Raw genomic sequence first — 12927 nt, 5'->3', positions numbered from 1 at the left:
GGCAAATGTTTTAGTAGTAATATTGTTGTTAGTACTTTTGGTATTATTATTTTGAAACTGTTCGTTATTCACACACGCACGTAGATTTATGTGAAGCAAATGAGTAGTATGTTGATGCTGTGACAGAGACTTTGAGTACGAAAGAGATACAAATCCAATAGTAAAGGAGTTAAGTTAAAAGCCTGATCTTACTTTTGAATTGGAAACATTTATGTGGATTCATACACTTTTCTTTTAAAAGAAAGCATTTTCTAGCTCTCCCTTCAGAAAAGTAAGAATCAAGCAGTTTTCCTGCTTTCTCTGTACAACTTGTACTTTTAGGGTAACCAGATCGCAGATAAATACTGTCAAGTTGTTCTCTATTAATGAATTCTAGATAATAAACACAGAAAGAATGATAAAAATTTCAGTTCCTAATGAGCAATGGGATCAGGATGGCCAACTATGGCCCCGGGTTCAAAATCTGGCCTGCCACTTCTCTTAAATTGCATTGTTGTTCTTTTAGTTAATGGTTTGGCTATGTACTTTCTAGTTAAAATGTATTCTAGTTCTTTGGTGACTTCTGTTATGTTCATGAGCAATAATCCTTTGTATTTTGATCCCTAGGAAAATCAGAGGCTCCTTAAAAATATGTTCAAAATCAGTTATTTTTGAACCAGATGCAATATCCCAGCCCATCATTAAGGTAAATGCATCTTAAATGTGAACAGAGACATTCCTACTCTTTGTGTATATCTTACCTTTGCTTATTTTTATAATATTTCTCCCTCAATTTTATCCAGATTCCTTTGAGAGATTGTATAAAAATAGGAAAACATGAAGAAAATGGATCCAGTAGACACTTTACAAAGTATGTCTTTGTCAGTAACTTTTTCTGTAACAGTAAAACTATTAATTTTACTTCTGCCAAAAAATTCTGTATATTTAATGACTTTTATCTGCATTGTAGGGCAAAATCTGGGGCGATTTCACTCCTTTTCAGTCAGGTAAGAAGCACATAGTGAATATTTTTTTCTTAACCTGAGTAAAAACACGCACACACCATTTTGGGTTTTTTTTAGCACAGTGAAATTATTGGTAGAAATCTCAAACGAAGACTGCTGGAATAGATCTTTAAATGCTTTTAATATTGAACCATTGAGAAATATTCTTAAAATTTTGTATTTATTTTTGAGAGAGAGAGAGAGGGAGCGCACAAGCGGGGGAGGGGCAGAGAGAGAGGGAGACACAGAATCCGGAGTAGGCTCCAGGCTCTGAGCTGTCAGCCCAGAGCCCGATGCGGGGCTCGAACCCACGAACCATGAGATCGTGACCTGAGCCGAAGTCGGACACGTAACTGGCTGAGCCACCAGGGGCCCCGAGAAATATATTTTTTTAAAGCTGTGATCACTAATGAGATCCTTAATGTTTATAAAGTTGTGTGATGCCCGCAGGCTTGTGGTTTCGTCCTGAGGATCATGATGGTGTCCGTGGGTTGAGATGAAACCACCGCAGCCCCCCCTCGTCCCCTCCTCCCCCCAGGCCTCCTGGCCACTTAGTCGGTGGGGGCCAGCAGCACAGCACTGAGTAGGATCTCGGCTTGACTCATGGTGACAGCAGGCCACCAGCTCAGGATGTGCCGGCTTGTACAGTGATGAGGCTTGGGGTCATGACCTCTTACTCATTCCAGATGTATTCTGTGTACAATGATGTACGCAGTGCCGTGCTTACTGCCAGCAACACAGAGAAAATTAAAATACGGTTTTTCTCCCATCATATACTTAGTTCGTTCATAGATTTTTTTTTTTTTTTTTAAACTTATAAATAAGAAAGGAGTCAAGGGCCTCTCCCACTTGCTTTTTGCTCTGGATTTTACCTTTTTTATCTTTAAAATGAGAGGGTTAGAGATCACGTTGCCCCAACTATCTGCAGAGGCCTAGTTCCATGAAGTGGATTTTCTCAAAGGGAAATCATTCCACGGTCAAGTAAGCGTAGGAGGGACATGATTGGAGCAGAGGCTGCTCCGGTGGGTTTTTTTCAGATCACCTACCCCTTCTGTTCATGGAACACTTTTTTTTTTTTTTAAGTTTATTCATTTATTTTGAGAGAGAGAGCGAGCAAGGGAGGGGCAGAGAGAGAGGGAGAGAGAGAATCCCAAGCAGGCTCTGTGCCCAGCACAGAGCCCAACATGGGGCTCAAACTCACGAACTGTGAGATCATGACCTGCGCCAAGATCAAGACTTAGACGCTTAGCCGACTGAGCCATCCAGGAGGCCCCATGGAACACTTTTTAATGTGTATTGAAAAGTGTTTTATGAAAGCAGGGAGATAAACAGATGAGGTGATTTTCTAGGTCTACCTTCCATGATTCAGTTAGTTTCCAGGAAGAAAACATTTGACACCAGCCTATCTTTGACTTCCTGTTGTTTTACCTGGTATAAATGAAAACAGTTAAAGCCATCTATTACTTTGGAGGTGGGGTGGGGGGAACACCATAATTCTGGCCTGCACCTGTGCTCTCGTTATTTCTGTAGTATCATCCTACATCATAGCTTTGTTCTAGAAAGTCCACTTCTTGAAAGGAAGAGGTACTTTCTCAATTGGAAGCGTGGTTTCCATTATACAAATGATCCATTTTAGTCATTTACAAACTTAGTAGCAGAGGTCTCGTGTCAGACTAACTCAAAATCAGCTTAAGTATACAATTAAAAGCAGCTCAACTTTTGTGGCTTTTGATTACTTTAAGAGGTCACACTTGTTTCAGAACTATGTTATGGTTCTTTAGGCTTTAGAGAGTAGGTGTTTGTGTAAATAATAGTTTTTATTCATGCATTTATATATTCAGTATATATATTCACGGCTTTGAAGGCATAGGGAAGAATAAAGTATTCAAAGCCCCTCTCCCCATGGACTTTACTGTTTGATGGGGGCAACAGACAATAAGCAGACATCTTCTGTACTGAAGAAAATGCAAACAGGACAAAAGAATTGAGAATGATGAGGAAAGCAGGAGCTGCTTTACAGAGAATGGTCAGCGGTGCCTGGCCGCAAAGGCACATGGGAAGGCACATCACTCAGAAGGGCTGAGGGAATGAGCCAGGCAGCTGCCGAGTGGTGGGGGCCTGAGAGGCGAAGGTCCTGGCAGGTGGCAGGCTCAGTGCGGGTGAACGTGCCTGGGGCGAGGGATGAAGGGCAGCGGGGAAGGGAGGTGGAGCGGTGGTGGGCTGTGTGTCACGGAGGCCCTGTGGGGTAATAAGCAGTCCACATAAAGCACAAAAGAGAATAAATAACCCCTGACAGCCGAGTTGTGTGTGTTGGTAAATCTCTTGGAGGCTGGGTAGGGAATGTGCTGTAGGGGGCATGAGCGGAAGCAAGGAGAGCCTTGAGGGGTATTGAGAACCTGGAGGTTTTAGTCCAGGATGGTAGCAATGGGAGGGTGAGAGGTGGCCAGTGTCTGGATACATGCTGAAGAAAAACCTAACAGGTGTACTGATGGGTTCGTTGCAAGGTACAAAGGAGAACAGTCAGGAATGACCCCCAAAAAGGTGGATAGCAAGGCCCTTCATTGCCGTCAAGGAGCCTGGGGAAGAGCAGGCTCTGTTGAGAAGGTGACCTCCGAGAGGAAAAGTCTGCCGGGCCTCGGGAGCATTGGTCTGGGTTTCAGGGAGAAGGCTGAGGTGACAGACATAAGCTGGGTGAAGCCCTGGGCCTGGATGAGGTTTCTAGGGGCCGGGTGTACACAGAGGGGCCTGAGGACTAGACCCAGCAAGTCTGCCTCGGGAGTTTGGGAAGAGAGAGGGTCTGAAGGAAGACAGAAGGGGCAGCGGGCGAGGCCAGGGAGGGCTGGGAGCCGGTGGCTGGAAGCCAGCTGGACAGCTGCTTCAGGAAGAGCCATCCTGAGCTCCGAGAAACAGAACCCAGGAAATGCTCAGAACAGACCCTTGAGTTTGGTGACCTGGAGATCTGGTGCACCTTTTATGACCTCAGGAGTGGATTCACCCCTGTAATGTGTGATGTGGCTAAAAACCCACCCAGGGCCCAAGAGAAAGTACCGTCAGCTCTTGCAAAGAGTTTTGCCACAAAAAGGAACAGAAACAGTAAAATGAGGATATAAGACCCAAGGGAGGGTTCTTATCTCTTGTTTGTTTCAAATGTGAGAAAGTACAGCAAGCGTTATCACCATAGGAGCAGAGTTTCTGAACAGCTGGCAGGTGGAGGGAGGTCTACATTTTGTGGCCTAGTAGAGTGACCGCTTCTGAGGGCCCGGGCACACCCATCATCATGGCAGGAGGGAAGGCAGGGAGACGGGTAGGGCTCCATGTTGACGGCCCTGGCGGGTGGCATTGCTTCTTGGACATGGTTGCTAACATACAGTGTAGGCAGGTGACCAGTGCGTGTAAGACACCCTATGCCCAGATCACCTACAGAGAAGGGAAGTTTCTTTATGTTAATAAGCATATCTCATACCACAGTGACTTTGTTTTACCCGTTTCTTAGAAAATTGGCACTTCGATTAGCTTCCTTCCTCTGTCTGCTTGGTTACTGGGTACAGGTCATGACATTCATAAAACATCTTGGGGATTTTACTTACCCGGCAGTGATTGCTACCTTGCTGCCTTGATGAATCCCTTTTTAAAATTTGTTATCCTAACACTACAACTTTAAAGCCATACTAAGAGCAATGCAAGTGATTTTGGAAATAGAGATTATGTTCACACTGATTTAATTTGATGCATAATATCTTAATTTATAGTAACTTATTACTGAGAATTTTTAATTATCTCACACGTAATTGATTTGTCCTTCTCAGGTATATTTCATTAAAGAACACAATATTGTTGCGCCGTATAAAATAGAAAGGGTGAGTAAAGCTTTTCATTTATTCCCGGCACTTTATATAGTGATTTTAAGCAGTAAGATTTTGTGATTTTATTAACATCTTTAATCGAATAGAAGAATAATAAAGAGTATTTAAAGCTTGTTACCAGCAGTTATAACAGAATTACCCAAGGGAGCCACAGACTTTAGTCCAAGAGATTTCAATAAATTTTTGACTTAAAAAAATAAATGTGTCTAATAGGGGGGAGAAATAAAGCTTAAATTATTAGATTAGCAATTGAAATCAGAATGTGTGTCATTTATAAGGTTATTTGCTAACTGTATTTTTTAAAATGTTTAAGAAATATTTATAGCATATAAAATGCCCTTGAGAGCTGAATAATAATTTATAAATTGTCTTAATTGAGAGAGCTATGAGTATACTTGCATACATTTTTGGTTTTCCAGGCCTTGTCAAGGAAGCATAGGCATCACATTTAACCGTTCTGTACATCACTTCATTCTTTGGCTTCAGCTTAATATATAGTAAAGGGGTAACTCCTACCAAAAGAGGGTTTTTACGGGACCTGCATTCAGGCTGGTGCTCTGCACACGGACACCGCCGTGAATGAGGAAAAGCCACCCTCTCGGAGCAAACAGCCCCACAGGCTAAACCTCCGTCTGTCATAGGCCAGCCTGCAGTGTCTCAGCACTTGGGGAACTCGCAGACTACATGCTGTGGCTTTGAGGTTTATGCACAAGAAACACTGGCATTTACCAGTCAGAAACTGTAGATATGAGATTTAATTGCTCTCCACTGGTGCTGTTGGCATTTGGGGAAGAATGGTTCTTAATGGTGTGGGGGCATCCCTCACACTGCAGGTATAGACACCCTACTCACTGTTCCCCCTGGTGTTGAGTAGGACCTCAATGCACTGGGGTAGTAGGAACCCCCCCTGCCCATCCCCCCCCCCCCCGCCAAGTTGAGACCACTGCCTGGGGGACTCTCCCTCCCATTGCTCTCCTGATATCCACAAAGCTGTTCTTGGTCCATTGAGAAGTTATGTAAAAGGAGATGAGGAAGGTTTCCGAAGCAGAGAAGCTCTGTTGCTTCAGCGTAAAATGGGTGTGATTTTCAGATTGAAAAAGAGGGATAGTGACATCGGTGGTGACCATGAGAGATGGCGGAATAGGAAGCCCTCGTTCCTCTCATGGAGACCCTGATTCAGTCAGCAATACATGGACCACCAGTGCCTTTTGTGACAAACCTGGAAACCAGTTAAGAGGCCCTGCACCCCAGGTTAGCATGGAAACAGCCCCACTGAAGCCAATAGGGATGTTTGTAACATCCTTTCACTATAGTCCCGCCCCCAATACCGTACCGCGTGACAGGAGGGAACTCGCAGCTCCTTCCGGGAGAAGACAGGACCGTGTCCAACCGTGTGTCCAACCGTGTGTCCGGGACCGTGTTCTGACTGTTGGGGTGGCTGCCCGAGGGACTGGCTTCAGTGTTGCCTGTGTTGGAGCGGTGACAGGACCCAGCATGCTCTAGATGCCTGGGGCCACCGACCACAAGGAAAAGCTGGGCATCAGGCTGCCGCTCCAGGGACCTGTGGTGCAACAGACGGAGGACAGTGCAGCCCAGCAGACGCCCCCTCAGGGCTAAGAGGAGAGAATGTGACAAATCCCATTAACCATCACAGGAGATATTCACCTGCCCTCTGAGCACCTAAATGTTTGAAGCAAACATTGACAGAATTGAAGGGAGAAATTGATAGCAACACAATAAAAATAGAAGATCTCAATGCCCCACTTCCTTTGTTTTTTTTTTTTAATGTTTCTTTATTTTGAGAAAGAGCACACAGTCGGGGAGGGGCAGAGAGAGAGAGAGAGAGAGAGAGAGAGGGAGAGAGAGAGAATCCCAAGTAGGCAAGTAGGCTCTGTGCTGTCAGTGTAGAACCTGACGCAGGGCTCGATCTCACGAACTGTGTGTGAGATCATGACCTGAGCCAAAATCAAGAGTTGGATGCTTAACCGGGTGCCCCTCGATGCCCCACTTTCAATAATAGGTAGAGCATCCAGACAGAAGGTCAGTTAGGAAACAGAGGATCTGAACAACAGTATAGACCAGATGAACCTAAGAGACATACAGAGAACACTCCACCCAACAGCAGCAGAATACACATTCTTCTCAGGAGCACAAGGAACATTCCCTAGGACATAGCACATGTCAGGTCACAAAACGAATTTAAGAAGATTGAAGTCATACCAGACATCTTTTCTGACCGTGGTGGACTAAAACTAGAAATACATAGCAGAAGGCAAGTTCACAGGCGTTACCAGCAACAACCAGTGGGTCAAAGAAGAAATGGGGCAATTAAAAAACACCTCGAGACAAAATCGAAAACGGAACATGCCTAAACTTACAGGATGCGGCAAAAGCTGTACTGAGGGGGAAGTTTCTAGTGATATGTACCTACAGTAAGGGAAGGAAACATCTCATTTAAAAACCTAACTACACACCTCGAGAAATGAGAGAAAACAGCCGAGTCCAAAGTTGGCAGAAGGGAAGAAATAATAAATGTAGCAGTAATGTCTGGCAGGGTCTGCTCCTGCCCCCTCCCCCACCCCCCAGCTCTCATTCCAGGGGGAGGAGCCGGCAGACGCGGGCACAGCCCAGCAGAGGCATTGCAAATGTTCCTAAAGTAGTATGGTTGGGCTTCTTCTCTTCCCTTGATTTGATTTGTTTCCCTTCTTCTTAGGGCACAATGGAGTACGTTTTTGAATTGGATGTTTCAGGGAAAGTGGAAGATGTCGTGGAAACGTTGCTTCAGGTAAGCCAGCGCCTTCCTCGGGCATTCCCTGGGCAGAGAATTCAAAGCACGCTTAGGCAGAAACTTAAAAAAAGAAAAAAAAATCTTATTTATACATCTCTCTAAAACCATAATTTCTTTTCTAAATATGAAGCAGATTTACTTGAATATGTTGCATTTGAACACTGTATGTTAGGAAGAAGTCACAGATGTACCAGAAGTGATCTTACCTGTTACCAAGGAACAGAATGATTGCTGGTTTTCATTGCTTCTAAGGAAATATCTTTGTATCGTTTTGGAGAAAAAAAAATAAATTCTTGTACATTTGTATATTGTAGCTTCACAGAGCGTCCTGCCTTGACAAACTTGGGGACCAAACTGCTATGGTAAGAGTTTCTAAAGATCGGTGTCCTTTTCGTGAATTAAATTGTATTGAGGTTTCACTCCTAAATCCTTATTTTTTTAATGGTTCTGTTTTAATAGATAACCGCTATTTTGCAGTCGCGTTTGGCTAGGACATCATTTGACAAGAACAGGTAAGTTTTTAATGATTTCGTTCCCAGATTCTAAAAGCAGCAGATGTCTTTGATCCGTGTGCCTCCTTTGGCCTGTCCCAGACCGCCGATGTCACCGTCCCGGCCCCCAGACCTGCGTGTTGTCGGGAATGTCCCTGCCTCCGCTTCTCCATCCTGACTTGGGTCAGCCAGACAGGCCTGTGGACTGATGCTCACTAAGATCTTTCTAGGCCGTCAACTTCCGTCTTTTCACCCTGCTGTTGCCTGAGTTCAGGCCCCCACTGCCTTCACTCAGAACACTGTAGCGGCTGTGAGCTTGTCCACCTGACTCCAGTCTTCCCTTTTCCTATTCTCTCTTCCCTACCGAGCATGCCTTGAAAATGTGCTTTTTCTAAGGAACTTGATTATGTCGCACGTCTGTTTAAAACTCTTCAGGATTTCCAGCTGCCCTCAGGGTAAAGTCTGAACCTTACGTGGCTTAGGTTCTAGCCCTTGTGTGTGCAGTACGTGTGGTCGCTGGTGTCCTGTGGAATTCTGTGCTCCAGCTCTTTGCATCTATGCAGATCCTGAATCAAATGGTCTCTGAGCCTTCCTGCATGTTCCCTGTACTGAGAGCATTCAGCCTCCGTCCTCTTTTGCATCTGGCTGACTCTTACTTATTCTTCTGATTTCAGCTTGGCTGAAGTCGCTTGTTTCCAGTTGTTCTGGAAAGTCTTATCCGACCCTTCAAGCCGTGATAGGTACCTTACTAAGGTGTCCTGTGGGGACTGGGAAGCTATATTCCTACTAGTCCGGTGATTTTTTTCATTGATTTTCTCAGCTTTTCTAAGTATACAGCATATTTCCTGCAAATAATTATGCTTTTTGTACGGACCTGTGTTCTTATTGCTTTCTTGCCTTCTATTAAGTAGATCTGCATTTCCTCTCTAATACCACTGTCTCAATCATTGTAACTGTATAATCACTCTTGATATTTACAGGTTCAGGGCCTCACACTTTATTTTCCTTTTCAGTTTATGTCTTCACTATTCTTGGCCTTATCCTGCACTTCTATGTGCATTTAAGAACAGCTTGTCAGGTTCCATAAAAGAAAGCCCGCTGGGATTCTGATTGGGATTGCAATGAATCACTCATTTATTTAGGCCTTCTTTAACGTCTTCCTTATGATTTTCTCTGTAAAGGTCTTTCCCCACTTGTGTTAAATTTATTCCAGGGACTTCATATTTCTGCAAGTGTTGTAAATGATGTCCTAAAAAGTCCTTTCCTGTTCATTGTTGATACATGGAATGCAGTGGATTTTTGTGTATTCAGTTTGTGGCTAAACTTTGTGATCAGTTCCATTAACTTTATATGTAAATTCTTTAATATGTACAAAATCTTGTCATAAATTATTACAGTCCCTGTTCACTAAATACCATTTTTATTTTAGATTCTTATTTCAGATTCCTACATTTGTAATGACTCCAGCTTAAGACAACGTAGAAAGTATTGGTTGAATAGACTCATTTATGGATTATCATATGCCAGGCTTTTGCTCCAGGCTTATGTTTATAAATGAGATTAGTTTGTAATATTCTGTTTTATTGCTATCTTTGTGAGATTTGTGACCTTACACTACATTTTAGAGTGTTGAAGCACTTGCCAGGAAAGCCATCTGGCCAATAATGTTTCTCTGTTTATGTTTGTTTGCTTCTCTTTCTGTTTCACCTATAAAGCATTAATCTTTCTTTCTGTTTTAATACTTGCAGGATATTTTAGGTAAATGGATTGCCAGGGGAAGAATAGCTTCCTTTTTAGGAAGGAAAAGGAATAAGAAGAATTAGCTTCTCTTGACCTACTTAGAATGCATAATTCTGAGTAGCGATTTTTTCAGTCCTGGGCTTCAGCATCGCATTAATTTTAAAAATGGCTCACTGTGGAGGTTTTAATTTAATCCAGCCTCCAAAATGTTAGGCTGAAGAATTTAGAAAAGAAACTTTTACTGTATAAAATGCGATATTCCCGTGTGGTATACTTCCTCTCAAAGAAAGGTAAACTTTGACCATCATAGTTCCAAGGAAATACTTTCTTATTGAAGAAATAAAAGATAACTACGTTTATTTTTCTCTACCGTTCATTCTGAAAATTTTCAAATCCTCACAAGTCCGAAGAATAAGATAATGAACAGAGATACCCTATGAGTCACCAAGGGTTAATTTGTTAACATTTTGTCAGATTTGCTTTAGTTCTTGCACGTTCTGTGTTTGTGTGTGTACAAGTATATGTGTGTGTATATATATGTGTGTGTGTATGTGTGGGTGTATGTCTGATATTTATATTTCCTTTATACGTACATATATGTGTATATACATTATAAGTCGTGTGTACTTGTACGTAAATGTGTTACATATAAAATATTCTTTTTCAGAATCATTAGAAATTACATTGCAAGACATGACACTTTACCCATAACTATCTCAACTTGTGTCTTTTACAAGGATCTTCTCTGGCACCCCTCCATTTTGTTATAGTACTCAAGTGGCAATCATTCTATAGCATCATGTAATTTATAGTGTCATATTCAAGTTGCCCCTATATGTACCCCAAAAATCCCCTTGAAAGTCTTTTATTTTGGACTAATTTGGGGTATAAAGGAAAGGTGTAAAGATAGCACACAGAGTTCTACAACTCACCTGCTTTCTCCTGTTGTTATATGGTTAGTCTGTCGATGTGGCCATATTTGGTTGGACAGATTCCTAGATTTGTGGTTTCTTTTGTTGCTACTTAAATGTTTTCTTCCAATTATTTGTTACTGGTATGTAGAAATACAGTGTTTTGTTGTTGTTGTTGTTGCCTGTTTTGATTTTTACATCCACCTTGTATCCTGTGACATTTCCAGGTTTACTCATTAGTCCTGGTGGGTTTCTTTAAATTGCGTAGATTTCTGTATACATAATCGTTTCATCTGTGAATAATGACAGTTTCACAGAAATCCTCATGGCTTTTATTTCTGCGTTTTGCCTCATTGTGCTGTTTAATTAATGGATGTGATGGGAGCACATACTTGCCCTGTCCTTGATCTTACTGGAAAAGGGTTTGTTTCACTGCTGAAGAAAGAGGCTAGCTCTAGGTTTTTTATAGATGCCCTTCATCAGAATGAGGAAGCTCCATTTTATTCCTGGTTTGCGGAGAGCATTTTCAATAATAGGTTTAGAGTTTTGTTAATTTTTTCTTCTGCACTTCTTGAAATGATCATTTTTTTCCACTTTATTCTGTTAATGTTGTGAATTACATTGATTGATTCTTTTTTTCAATGTTCAACCAACCTTATTCATGGGATAAATCCAACTTGATCATAATGTATTCTCCTTTTTTTATTACTTGATATCACTAGGTTTGCTTTGCTAGTATTTTGTAAAGGATTTTTGCCTCTATGTTCATGAGGGATGTTGCTCCATAAATCTTTAATGTATCTGTCGGGATTTGCTATCAGGGTTCTATTGGCCTCATCAGATGAGTTTAGCAATGTTCCGTCATCCTGTTTTCTGAAAGACTGCTTGTCAGATTATATTTCTTTCTTAAGTTTTTAACAGAATTCATTGGTAAAGCCATATAGGCCTGAGGGCTCTTACTCATTTATTTACTAGACATGAGACTGTGTATGTTGTCTGTTTCTTCCTGTGCCTGTTTTGGTTATGCTGTGTTTTTCAAAAAATTTGTCCACTTCATGGCACATTTATTGGTGTGAAATGGTTATTGTCCTTTTAATGTCAGTAAGATCTGTCGTGATGGTCGTCCCTCTTTCACTCCTTACATTGAAGCTGTGTGTTTTCTCTTTTCTTTCTTTGCCAGCTTTTCCAGGGCTTTGTCAATTTTATTAACCTTTCGAAGAACCAACTTTTGACTTTATTGATTTTTCTCTACTTTTCTATTTTATATAAAATGGATTTCCCCTCTTCTGATTTCCTTCCTTCAGCTTCCTTTGGGTTTAACTGTTCTTTTTCTAGCTTCTTACAAAAATCAGATCAGCAATTTTAGACCTTCTTTTTGTACTTACATGTAAATTGACCTCTAAGCACGGCTTCACCTGCAGCCCACACATTTTATGTTTTCACTGTCATTACTGCAAAAATATTTTGTAATTTCCTGTGCCATCTCTTCTGCGACCCATGGATTATTTAGAAGTGTGTTATTTAACTTCATCCTATTTGGGGATTTTGTTATTGTTACCGACGTTTAGTTAAATACCATCTTGGTTCAGAGAATACGTTCCATATGACTCCAGTCTTTTGGTACTGTTGAGATTTGCTTTCAGCCCAGCATATGGGCTGTCTTGGTGAAAGTTACGTATGTCCCTGAAAGGAAGGTGTGCTGGGCAGTTGTTGAATATAGTGTTGAGTAAATGCCATTTGGTTCCACCTGGCTGATGGTTGTTTTGATCATCTATACTCTGGCAAGTTTTTGTTGATTTGTTTTATCAGTTACCGCGAGAAGGGTGTTAAAATTGCCAGCAATGATTGTGGGATTATTCCCCTCCCATTTCTGTCAGTTCATGGCTTGTATATTAGGAAGCTATATTGTTAGGTTCACGTACATTTTGATGTGTAATGTCTTCTTTTTTTCAAATGTTTATTTTGACAGAGAGACAGAGAACGTGATGAGTGGGAGAGGGTGAAAGAGAGAGAGAGAGAGGGAGGGAGAGAGGGAGGGAGGATCCCAAGCAGGCTCTGCACTATCAGCCCAGAGCCCGACACAGGGCTCAGTCTCACGAACCACGAGATCATGACCTGAGCCGAACTCAAGAGTCAGATGGTCAACCGACT

General features: G+C 42.0%; 1 protein-coding gene across 3 annotated transcripts in view; it reads left to right on the top strand.

Annotated features, from left to right (window-relative positions):
- NSMAF (neutral sphingomyelinase activation associated factor) overlaps positions 1–12927 on the top strand; it is a 60773-nt gene that overhangs the window by 20700 nt on the left and 27146 nt on the right. For 2 of the 3 annotated variants that reach the window (XM_042973376.1, XM_042973377.1), the window contains exons 3-9: positions 607–685; positions 783–850; positions 950–986; positions 4790–4840; positions 7560–7631; positions 7949–7996; positions 8094–8146. In XM_042973376.1, the coding sequence (XP_042829310.1) occupies positions 607–685; positions 783–850; positions 950–986; positions 4790–4840; positions 7560–7631; positions 7949–7996; positions 8094–8146 (408 nt within the window). Of the gene's footprint in view, positions 1–606; positions 686–782; positions 851–949; positions 987–4789; positions 4841–5862; positions 6098–7559; positions 7632–7948; positions 7997–8093; positions 8147–12927 lie in introns of those variants that run through there. The other variant, XM_042973379.1, reaches the window with a different exon arrangement.

Source organism: Panthera tigris, chromosome F2, assembly GCF_018350195.1.
Source record: "Panthera tigris isolate Pti1 chromosome F2, P.tigris_Pti1_mat1.1, whole genome shotgun sequence".
NCBI lineage: Eukaryota > Metazoa > Chordata > Mammalia > Carnivora > Felidae > Panthera > Panthera tigris.
The sequence above is the reverse complement of the archived record's forward strand: the minus strand, read 5'-3'. Positions and strand labels throughout refer to the sequence as shown.